This window comes from Solenopsis invicta, chromosome 3, assembly GCF_016802725.1.
Source record: "Solenopsis invicta isolate M01_SB chromosome 3, UNIL_Sinv_3.0, whole genome shotgun sequence".
In the NCBI taxonomy this organism is placed as follows: domain Eukaryota; kingdom Metazoa; phylum Arthropoda; class Insecta; order Hymenoptera; family Formicidae; genus Solenopsis; species Solenopsis invicta.
In genome coordinates this window covers 26,724,197-26,736,486 of record NC_052666.1, presented here as the reverse complement: position 1 = coordinate 26,736,486, position 12,290 = coordinate 26,724,197, and the positions used below count along the sequence as shown (strand labels likewise).

General features: G+C 39.8%; 1 protein-coding gene across 3 annotated transcripts in view; it reads left to right on the top strand.

Annotated features, from left to right (window-relative positions):
• LOC105207885 (alpha-mannosidase 2) overlaps positions 1-8,492 on the top strand; it is a 154,406-nt gene extending 145,914 nt beyond the window's left edge. For all 3 annotated transcript variants that reach the window (XM_011177549.3, XM_039446986.1, XM_026133176.2), the window contains 2 exons: positions 1,614-2,082; positions 2,323-8,492. In XM_011177549.3, the coding sequence (XP_011175851.1) occupies positions 1,614-2,082; positions 2,323-4,468 (2,615 nt within the window). In that variant the 3' untranslated portion in view covers positions 4,469-8,492. The remainder of the gene's footprint in view (positions 1-1,613; positions 2,083-2,322) is intronic.
• Positions 8,493-12,290: the final 3,798 nt, after the last annotated feature.

Below are 12,290 nucleotides of genomic sequence, written 5' to 3'. Positions count from 1 at the left end.
TCCTATGTACCTATCGTCTAACTACCGCTGACTTTACGGGTTAATTCTATTAGCCATTTCCCCTTTCTACCCCCCTCCCCCGTCCGCGAGCCTATCCGCGCCCTCCGCTCTCGCGTTCCAGCGGGATTAATTTCGCCAACCATGCCGTAAGTTTCCGCGTCGTCTGACCCTGCTCGGGCATGATCGACGACCCTCTTCCTAACCGCGGCGGCATCGCTAACTTTTTCAACGAGCCCGATGTTTCCCATCCGCTAATGGCGTATTCCTTTAATCGCATTTACCCTAACTATCCCTTTATCCGACCGACTCTCCTGTTAACTGACTGCTTCGCTTTAACTTTGGAGACACTTAGTTTACTATATTTTTACACCGTTTCTATAATTAATTAATAAAATGTATCCATGTGTACCATTAATTACAAATATTTGTTGGTAGTTGGTAGACACCACCTATAATTTTTATAAATAATTGTTATAAATATGAAGGGTTTACAGAATCAAATATTTTATTAGTAATAAAGACATATATCCGCTGAACACAGCTGGATTTCGAGGATTTTACATCACAGTAATGATCTTACTTTTTAATCGGTGATTTTAGCAACATATGTCACTTAATTCATTGACTGACTTTATTACGCTGTTCATTTGTTTAATATCGCGATGCATGGGCAGTTAGTAAATTTACGTTTTCGGTGCGCGTTCATCATGGCTCGAAGAATTGGAATATTCAGGACACGGAAACAGCGGATTAATCCGCATTATGAATATTTGATTGCATCGCGCAGAACGCGGCAGGATGAACTTTAAAAGGCTCTCGCCGATGCAAATTAATGCATGCCGTAAAAAAGGCCGGCAGACGCGGCTTTTGCGATATGCGATCCATAATTAAGTTGTAGATTAGTTTTAGCAGATTAAACGAAAATAAACTGAAGCTGTACGCGAGTTATATCGAATCCTATTAGCAAACTAATAAAATTTTTACTCCCCAAATAAAGAACATATACAAATTTAAAATAAAATAGTGGAAAAGAGCAAAATATCTAATTCAACGTCTTAAAAAAAAGTTTACAACGTTTCTTCATGCATCATTTAAAAATAGTTTCGAAGTCGACATTCCACTGCAGTTAATAGAACGTATTAACGATTTCATTTTGTTATTAATAATTTTATTTTTATTTTAAGCATAATGCGTCTCGCCTTATCGATCGATATTCTGTCTAGATATTCTCTCACAAATGTTCGAAGGGATTAAATATTTTAATATAAAATAACAACAGAGGAGATGCGAAAATAAATTTTCTCGAATGGTCTGAAATATTTGAAATATTTTTCTTAGGATATTTCAGGCACAATGTGCTTGCAGAGAGAATTACTAAAACTAATAAAGCAATCACGTTTAAACTATTAATTTCTCCTTTATCGACGCACTTTGTATTTTAAAAACTGCAAGAACCTTTCTTTCATAATTTAAGATTTCTTCTTGAACTCTTGAGAATTTAAAAAATTAATTGTGTGATCAGAGAGTTAAGAATCAAATTGCTGATTACAAAATTTAAATCTTTGAGACTAGCGTCAGGTGATTATACATCCAATTTCTTGTCTAAATTTCAGGTCACCAATGGCTGAAAACGAATCTCGACGTGATACCCGAATCGGGCTGGTCCGTCGACCCGTTCGGCCACGGCGGCACCATACCTTACTTTCTCAGGGCATCGGGCGCGTCCGGCACGGTGATCCAGAGGATACACTACGCGTGGAAGCAGTGGTTCGCGAAGAAGCAATACGGCGACTTCGTCTGGCGACAGCCATGGGACCGCGACGGCACAGCCGACATGCTTACCCACAATCAGCCGTTTGATATCTACAACATCAAACATTCGTGCGGCCCGCATCCGCACGTCTGCCTCAACTTCGACTTCCGTAAGATACGTGGCGAGTACACCGAGTACTCGGTCCGCGCCGTCGAGATCACGCCCAACAACGTCAAGCAGATGGCCGAGCTGTTGCTGGAGCAGTACGCAAGAACCGGCTCGTTATTCACTCACAACGTCGTGCTGATGCCACTCGGCGATGATTTCAGGTTCGCATAACTTCGTTTCAAGAAACCACATCTATTTGTATTTATAATTTAATTTAATTTAATTTAATTTTTTTTTACAATTTTTTTACTTCCTAAATTTGTAAAATAATTATAACAACACATAATTCAATTGTAATTCAGATTAATATTTTTTATAACACATACACATGTGTGCTTTAAGAAAAAAAGAATACTTTTATTAGAAAAACATCACGTTTTTTTTTTATGTTATTTGTTTAGATACGACCACGCGATTGAATGGGATCAACAGTACACCAACTACAAAATCTTGATGGACTACATAAACAGCCGGAAGGACGAGTACAATGCCGAGGTGGTATTTGGCACGCCGAAGGACTATTTCCGCGAGATACAAAAGCGCGTGAGCAAGTTCCCGTCATTAACAGGCGACTTCTTCGTGTACTCGGACATCTTTAGCGAGGGTAGGCCAGCCTATTGGAGCGGGTACTTCACCACCAGACCGTACATGAAGATTCTGGACCGCGAGCTCGAGGCGAATCTCAGATCCGCCGAGATCCTCTACACGATCACACTAAATCTCGCCAAGCAGTCCGGCAAGGATATAAAACTTTACGAGACGCATTTCGAGAAATTGGTGAAGGCGAGGCGTAATCTGGGTCTGTTCCAACATCACGACGCGATCACCGGCACCTCCAAGTCCTTCGTCATGAAGGATTACGCGCTGAAACTCTTCGAGTCGATCTCGGATACGACGAGTCTGCAGAGCTTCGCTATTCAGTCGCTCGCGGCCACCATCAACGGCAAATCGAATTCCGTCTACGTGCTGGCCGAGTCGGACAGAGACAGTTACGAAAAGCTGCCGAAAAAGATACCGATCGGCGTAAATGGTCATGAGACTAGGAAGATCGTTCTGTTCAATCCACTGGCGCAACCCAGACAGGAAGTGATCAGTCTCAAAGTCACGTCATATAAAATCAAAGTCCTGGACCCTCAGAAGAATCCTATACCCTATCAGATCGCGCCGGTGATGAACGCCACGAGCATCACGCACGACGTGTACGTGCTGCTCTTCGTAGCTGAGCTGAAGCCGCTGTCGATCGCCACGTATCATCTGCGGCAGGTCGATAAGGTACCGGCGGAAGCCATCTCGACGGTATACTGCAGCCGTTGCGGCAAGGACAACGTCTTTCCCATCAAACCCATGCAGGTGGGCGACGTGCAGCTCGAGAATCAGCGGATGAAACTGTTGTTTGACGGGCAGACGGGTTTCCTGAAGCGCGTAACGAAAAAATCCACCGGCAAGATCATGCAGTGCGCTGTGCAGTTCGCCGCGTACCCCTCGGCGCAGTTCCACAGCGGTGCCTATCTATTCATGCCTGACCCAAATCTCCGAGACACCGACAAGGACGTCCTGGAAGCGTACACGCCGCACCAAAAAATCTACATCGTCAGCGGCAGCCTGAGTTCCCGCCTCACCGTCGAGTACGGTAAATTATTAACGCATCACGTGGCCATCTACCATCGCGACGGTGGCCTCGGCGAGGCCATCTACCTGCGCAACATCGTGGACTTTGAGACGCCACCGAAGAATCGCGAGACAGAGATGTTCATGCGGCTGCAGACCGACATCTCGAACGGCGACCCGCCCGAATTCTACACCGACTTGAACGGCCACCAGATGATCAAACGTACCAAGATCGAGCGCATCGGCATCGAGGGCAACTACTTTCCTATCACTACCATGGCTTACATCGAGGACTCGAATCACCGGCTAACGCTCTTGGTGAACCATTGCCAAGGCGCGGCCAGCTACCAGCCCGGTTGGCTGGAGGTGATGCTGGATCGTAGGACTCTATATGACGATTCGCGGGGCATGGGCGAGGGTTTGCTGGACAATCGACGGACCGTCATCAAACACTGGTTGTTACTTGAAGATATCAGCGGTGAGAAAGATAGGTACTCGAGACCGTCGCTATTCGCCAATCATCTGAGCAACACTCTTAATTATCCGGTGAATATCTTCGTGGTGGATGGCAACGAGCAAGAGGTCACGATGGCGCCGGAAGTTCGACTGCTGAGTCAGAGCTTTCCGTGCGACCTACATCTGCTTAATTTGCGTACCAACCACGATCAGAAGCTGCCACACTTCCCGGTGAACAGCGCGCTCATGGTGTTGCATCGGCAGGGCTACAGCTGCTCCGTGGGCATCGACGTAGCGCTGAAGCACTGCCCGCTCACCGAGAGACTCGCGCAGGGAACCGCATTCTACAAACTTGACAAAGTCAACGTCACGAAGACGTCGTTGACCGGCACGAAGCCTGGCGCCCGTCTGAAGGACGGTTTCCAGGAGATCGGCTTGCAACCGATGCAAGTCGAGACGTACAACGTGAACTTTGTGCAATGATCTTAAGCCATAGGCCGATCGACCGTCGATCTCGGCGCGTTCGCGTTGGTCGGTTAAAATTTTGAGAGTATACACAAGCGTCTTGCCCCTTCCAAACGACACTGCCGTATGTTAATCGTATCGAATACTACCTCTTTGACTCTTCGTGTAACGCGCGACGTTGTTGGCAGTGAAGAACTTTGCGGAAGCGATAGAGAAGCGAAGGTAATTTCTCATGGGATGATACACGGAACAAAAAAAAAGTGACAAATAATATTGACCACTCTAGGACAATTAACATAAACAGTTTAAAGTAAACGATTGACTCGTACGGTTCAACTAAAATGAATTCTTTCGTGTTAGGAAGAATTACAAAAATTTTTAATCAACTTTTTATTCCACAGATGTGTGAAGGAGGCATTTTTATTAAATTTCTGTTGATGCTAATCCTGACAATTTACGTTAATATGGCCTAAAAATCATGTTCTCATATCATTTTCTGTTTCCTCATACTCAATTTCTTTCGCTAATTTCATTCGGAGGAAAGGAGACAAAAACTTTCATAACAGATCAAGGATTTATAAAATTTCACCGTACATTATTGAAATAAGTGAATCATTAACCTAAGAACTTTCCATACTTCTCAAATTTAGCTGAATTTCGCAAGACGATATTTCGATCACATTTTTGTGGGAAATTTTAAAAGGAGTGGCAGGTATAGTGTGCGTGTAAATATTTCGATCGGTGCAACACAATTAATTGCTAATCGTGACAACGCATGCGTGGCACCATTGTACATATTGTTCCTGCATCTTTGCGTTTTATTATCGAACGAGAGGGGGTATCGGAGAGAGAGAGAGAGAAAGAAAGAGAGAAAGGGGGGGGGAAGAAGCGTGAGAAGATGTACACACGCAGATATATAAATATATTAGTAATTTATTCCAAACAAGAGTCTGAGATATATAATTAATATATGTACATTCGCTGGAACGAGATATTTGGGATCAGGTTTATCTCGACCTATTTTACTCATTTAAATTTTAAACGATTCTTCCATAATTTAATACCTTTATCGCTGGAATCACTTTGACTATATATTTATTGAAGTTTTACGAATTTTCCGAATCTCTTTACCATTAACGTCCTGTTGTGTAAAAATCTCTAAATTTTCTCATTTACTTTCTAAAACATTTATTTCCTCGAATAATAAAATTATATTGCTGAGTTTCCAACTTTTTGCGTTTCTTCACGAATGCAGAGCTTTTGTAAGCGAGAAGTGATTTCGCGGGATACAAAAGGGGCCAGAGAGAGAGTCAGGCTTACAGAGGGGACAAAAGAATTAAAATTTCATATAGTGACTTTTATTTGTTTGTACGGCGGTTATCGTGGACAAACAGACTGACAGCTGACCGACAGAGATTTCTTTTACCAAGCGTATAGAGGTATATATGTATATATTGTATCGTACATGTATATATGACATATCAGATCGCGTCACTTGCCCTAGACAATTATCGTAGGTAACTCTTGTGATAGCGAAACGATGTAAAGAAAATCTTATACATCTATTTTCGTATGTCAGATATTTTGCTGTCGACCCTTTCCCCTTCCCCCTCTCTCTTTTTCTCTTTCTCTCTCTCTCTCTCTTTCTTTGCGAGTATTGACAGTAAGTGTCTTCTTGTCGACGAGGGGGACGCGATTCCGGGGTATTCTCTCCGCGTATTGTGTACGCAGCCCGAAAAATGTAGTAAAGTGTAATTCGTGTAAAATGAATTTGCGTGCCAGATGACGAGGAGTTATTTCTTGGAGATAACGCGAGAGGAGAGCGAGTCTTCAGAAGGTACGAAGACATAACTTATTCCGATTTGTTTTTTTTTTTTTGTAAATAATTAAATAATAATTTGATGAACTCTTCGATAATCACGAATGTTAACGATTGACATGAATCTGGGATCTGTTTCTTTTCTTTTTTTTTTCAATTTTTGAGACGCTTATGCCGCGCAATGAATACCTGTCAAATTGATATAATATGCCGTACCTCCGAGGTGTTCTTTCTTATGATTATGCGCGAATGATAAATGTCGCAGAGATACAACGCTTTGCGATATATGTGTTCGTGGTGTTTCCAGCGATCTTCCACTTCCATGGAGAATCTCGAAGTGTCCCTTTTAGCAGCTGTACCGTCGATCCGATTTGTACATATTAGATTAATTAATGGAAAGTCGTGCAGCTTCCGCGCGCGAGTGGACCGTCGCGTTTCTCCGACGCGACAAACCAAGGAGAAAAAACGGGGCGGAAATTAGTTTCTCCGAGGGTGCGAGAAATATTGTAAAATGTGGTTGCTACCTTTGCGCGAAAGCGAGCGGAATGTTCGTCGCTCCTCCGTATACGGACTCGTAATTATTACAAAGTAGTATTTTTTAATTCGCACGAAAGACACGTTGTCTACGTAAATTTTCTTATTTAAGATCACGTTTACGAATACGGTGCGAATTTGTGAACTTCTCGGTGATTTTATACGTTGTCTCTTAGATACTTTATCGCGTGCGTGTAAATTTCTACCTACAAAAAAAAAATCCAATAACATAACATTCTAATAAACCATGAAATCACAAGATTCCTTCATTTTCACGACTAATTGATTGTTATTTTCAGTTAATCGATATGTTTTACGCTAAGAGATATAACAGTTTGTAATTAATTGCTTTTTTTTAGTGGTACATGATTATTATTTATCGCGGTAAATGTTATATTTTCGTTAATTAATCCGTTTTCAATCATTGCCAGTGTCAAATCATTGTTGTTATCGCTTGATTTAATTTCAATTGTAAATCTTGTATTTCCTGACGCGCGAGTTATTTCGAAACGCGCATCGAGTTGATTATTAAATAAAAATTCAATATCGGTCGAAAACAGTTTCAACGGCAACTTTGTATCGCAAAGTTGGGAAAGGTCAGAGGCAGCGGAAACGTCTGTCACGGATACAACTTGTGATGTGTCGCCGGGTAATTAAGCTTCGTAAACATCGGTTATTAAAATTTTTTTCGATGGACTTATGGCTCCGGTGAATTTCACGGTTCGGCGCGAACGAGCGTTTATACGGGTTTAACGATGTTGTGTAAATAGAGGATCGTCGATGAAATCGTTAAACCGATAGATCGTAAAGAATAATGGAAAATAAAGGACGGGCGGATGGGTGTGCGGGTAAAGTGTAGGAAAGTTATCTCTCTTCGTGCTCTCGTCACTTTTAATCACATCGCCGCAGCGCATTATCGGGTTCGATCTTCGGCCGTTTGCAAAAATAAATTGCATTTATCTGCATATATATACACATATATATTGGCTTGATATAAAACTGTCCTTATTATGATATAATAACCTTTAAATTTATCTCTTAATTGTTTTTCGAACCTTCGGCATTTAAGCAGGCGAATTAACGAACAATATTATCTTATTTTGATGTCATATTATCTGTTTGATATTATTTCGACATTGTTATTTTAATATACGTACTAACGACACTGCCCACGATAACATATCCAATCGTCCGCTCCGTGTAACGTAACGAATCAAAAAGAGAGCCTCGAACAGCAAAATCTCGCCGTAGAGAATTCTACGCGGGAATATGGATTTGATTCTCGTTGCTCGAGCATTTTCCACGTCGCGAAATTGTACTCCGTTTAAGAGCACCGTTTCAGATCTCTACGTCGAGATTTCTGCAAATGTCGACAAAATGCCCGAAACTGTCGAGCGACAGAGTCGCTCGGCGCCAATGACTGTCCCTGTAACGATATTGTAATATATTGTATGTTTTGTGCCGTCGTTAGAGAGAAAGAAAAGTGTTCTATATCACAAAGAATAAAGTTATATTACATGTTCACACACACACATACACGCTGTCGCTCGGACGATTCGCAAGAGGATTTGGCCGCTTGGAATCGCGCGAGCGCGGGACGCGCGAATGGCGATGATTATATACGATATTCCTTATGTTACAATGTAATATTATATTTATTAAATAAAACTAGTAACTGACGTATTTTGACCGGCCGCGTTGTTCTCTGTATCGAGTGGCCCCATTCTGACAAAAGCAGGTAAAAATAATCAAAAAAGTTCAAAGATATTCAATAAAATCTCATTTTTTTACTCGGAGAAAAGTTTCTTCTTCAAATAAAAAAATATTTGTTCAAAGGAATTTGTGCATTGCTGCACGATTAAAGAAAAGTTTCTTTGATTTGAAAAACTTTTTGGTGAAAAAACTCCTTTTATTAGAATTAAAGAAATAGTTTGGCTGTGCAACGCAAATCCTTTTTTAAATGAAAGAAATATATTTTTAATACCAGAACAATTAAATTATTTCTTACATTCTGTCAGCACTTTCTAAATTTAAAAAATTATTTCTTTAGACAAATAATTTATTTAAAAAAATAAATTACTATAATAATAACTTTTCTTGGAATTAAATCAATTTTTATTTTCCTTAAAGATATTTTCATTTCAACTTAAAACAATCAAGTTAAAGAAACAATTTCATCAAATTAACTTTTCTTTGGGTGTCCGTATGTTGTCACATTTTTTTATTGTAATAAGGAATCTAGCACTTGAAAAGAGCTAGATTCTTTTTTTGTATAATGTTGTTATGATCTTTTTGCAAAAGTTTCTCACTGTTTTTCGTTATTACATAACTGGATATACAATATTTAATCAGAATATTTATATAATTTTGCAAGAACGTCAATATGAATATTTTTTTTTCTTAAATAATTCTTGCGCATTTATAAATTCGCTGATTAATGCATAAATGTTAACCAGTGTGTTTTTTTTTCTTGTTTTTCCAGGAAGGAAATTAATAAACAGGCAAAATTATAATAATTATATAATTATTATAATTATACGAAACCAGGGGAAACATCTAGACTAAACGTTAATCGATATCGTTTCTTGGCACATAATTCTCATCAATGGCGATTATGCGATATTCCTAGCGACGATAAGTGCCTCGCTTGGTGCCGATGTTGCTGCCCGTGTAATTGAATTCACAATAAGAAGAGACGGGCAGTGCAGACGCGGAATCAAGAAAATTACGAGCAAGATCCCATCGCGCGAAGCAGATTAATTTACATATTCCAACCTTGATGGCACTTAGGCATTTCCCCTCCCCTCCCACCTCTCCCGGCTACTTGAGTTCGATGTTCTTTAATCTTCAATGCAAAAAAAATTACTTTTTATCCTAACAGCTTAATCGCGTTAAGACATTTAACGTTGTAATTTGATTAATTTTACTTGATCCATTACTTTTTTATATTTTCTAAATCAGAATCAACGAAATCTCACTTAACTTGCAATGTTTTATTTATAACTGATCAAGAGTGATCAGTTTATCAGTTTTGAACAATTCCGAAAAGGGAGAAGGAGATACTCCCACTGAATCAATCCACGAAGTCCGTCGGGAATATGTAGCAATTTGAAATGTATCTCGGAAACCGATCGCGCGGCGTTCATATAACTTGGCTTTGCTGGCTTTGGCCGCTCGGTCATTGTGAATGTGAATGGTCACGCAGTACATAATGGTCAATCAATGACGTCTCATTATCAAGTGAGCTGCCCCATTGGTTAATAACTGTACATGTGTGCTCAGCAGGGTCCCCTCTGACTGGCTGTCAAGTTGTACAAGGGCCGCGCGATCGGCTCTCTAGATACTCAAAATGACTGGATACTTTCCAGACAGACCTCGCATTATACAATATGTATCACCGAAAGACAATGCACGTATCACTGATTGATACAGTTAAAAGCATAGCACTGAAATCAGACTATTCACCGTCTTTCAGTGAATAGTATACTGATTTCGATTTAAAGAGTGTAATGAGAGAAAAATCGTGCGAAAAGGAAAGAAGGAAAGCGAACATTCGCTCCGTACTCACCTTGTATCCGGCTTGGATTACATTTTGTGAAATTAAATTTTGGAAAGAACGAAGAGAAGAACCATTGTGTCCGGGATATTCGTACAGTTTCCGAATCTCCCGGGCTCTCGGGGGGGAGGGGAAGGGATCAAAAGCTGCGCGCTAATTTATAAAACACACGATGGATTTTAGTTCCCTCGCACGATGATTCGGCGCGACGTAGACTGAAAAATGGGATTTCCGCCGTCCAGGTATCCGGACAGCTGGAATGAACATCGCGCGCTCGCGCGTGCCTTCGTTATACAAGTTTTAATTACAATCGATTCAATTTCCTTCTACGCCGGGGACGGAGTTTTTATTCACCCACCCGTCGAGATACTTCGTCAGCTCGTTCGTGAACCTGACACTCGTAATACCCCGTTTACCGTCTCCGTAAGTCCAGAGAGCGCGCGGCGTTTTCGTCGTTTCGATGACAATTCGTTGACGTTAGAAATGCAGAGTCAAAAAGTTTGATTTTTTTCTTATTCTTTCTTTCTTTTTTTTTCTTTTTTTTTGTACGAAAGTAGTCGCTTATCGCGCGGTAAAAGTCGGGAGAATTCCCAAGAAGGTGTCGTTTAATCTCGAAGAATTCCATTAATTTCGCCTTGTATATACACTGCAACAGAAATTTCTATCAAATTCTACGTTACGTATTTTTGCAAAATAAAAAGTTTCCGAGAAGCATTATAATCTCTCCGATTTCGTGTTTTTCTTGAGAATTTAAGGATGCGTTAGTTTAAAAAAAAAAAGATAAAACAGCATTTAACTTTGAGGCGATAAAGACACCTCGGCAAGACAATTTTCGCCATTCGGGACGATACTCGCGCGTCTCTGAAAGTTAATGAATAATTTGCATTTTTTTGCAGCAAAATTATACGCGCGCTATAGTTGATATTGTACTATCGCGCGAATCGGGAAAGATCGCGGAATTTATTCAAAGATATTCAAAGGAAAGCGCCAGCGATTTTCCTCGCCGAGATTGACTGTGGCAAGAAAAGCTCGGCGGAACGAGCGTCGCTTAGCCGTCGGTTATGAATATTTATAAATCTTAACCCGCCGTTACATAAGTCACGCGAATCGATTGAAACCTTTTTTCAGAAGATTGCTTCCTCAATGAAACCCGCAGCCTTTCGCGCATAGATAATCATAACGTAATAATGGCGTTATTTTGATTAATCAAAATTAAATCACAAGCGCCATTATTAAGCGAAATATGTCAATCTAAATGTCGTAGAGCGAACAATTACTCGAAAAATTATGCCAGCTACATTTTTACTGTGTAGAAGTGAGTTTTTACTCTTATTAGAGTGCATCCAGAGAGCGGTTTCTCCGAATAAAAAAAAATGTGTGAATGCTATACGGTTAAGGAAAAGTTTTTTTGATTTGAACACATTTTTTGATTGTTTATTTTTTTTTTTAAATTAAAGCAATAATTTGGATGTGCAACGCATATATATATTTTTTTTAAATAAGATAAATATATTTTTAAAATCAAAGCAACTGAATTATTTCTTACATTTCTGTCAGTACTTTCATTGAATCGAAAAATTATTTTTCTAAAATCAATTTTTTATTTTCCTCAAAGATTTTATTTCAACTTAAAAAAACCAAGTTAAAGAAACGATTTGATCAAATTAAACATGATTTTTCTCTGGCTTTAAAGATTATTTTAAAAATTGCACAGACTCAATATTCACTCTTTTAGAGAGATGTTTTATTGTACGAGATTTAAAGATTTATAATTATTTCCAAAGAAATCTGCGCGAGTAAAGAACAATCTAAATATACGAAAAATTCTTAAAATACTGCGTTAGTGTAGAATAAAAACTTGAGCAACAATAAATGAGACTAGATCTAATAAATGTGAACAACACAATTATAAATAGAGAAGTGCCGTGAAC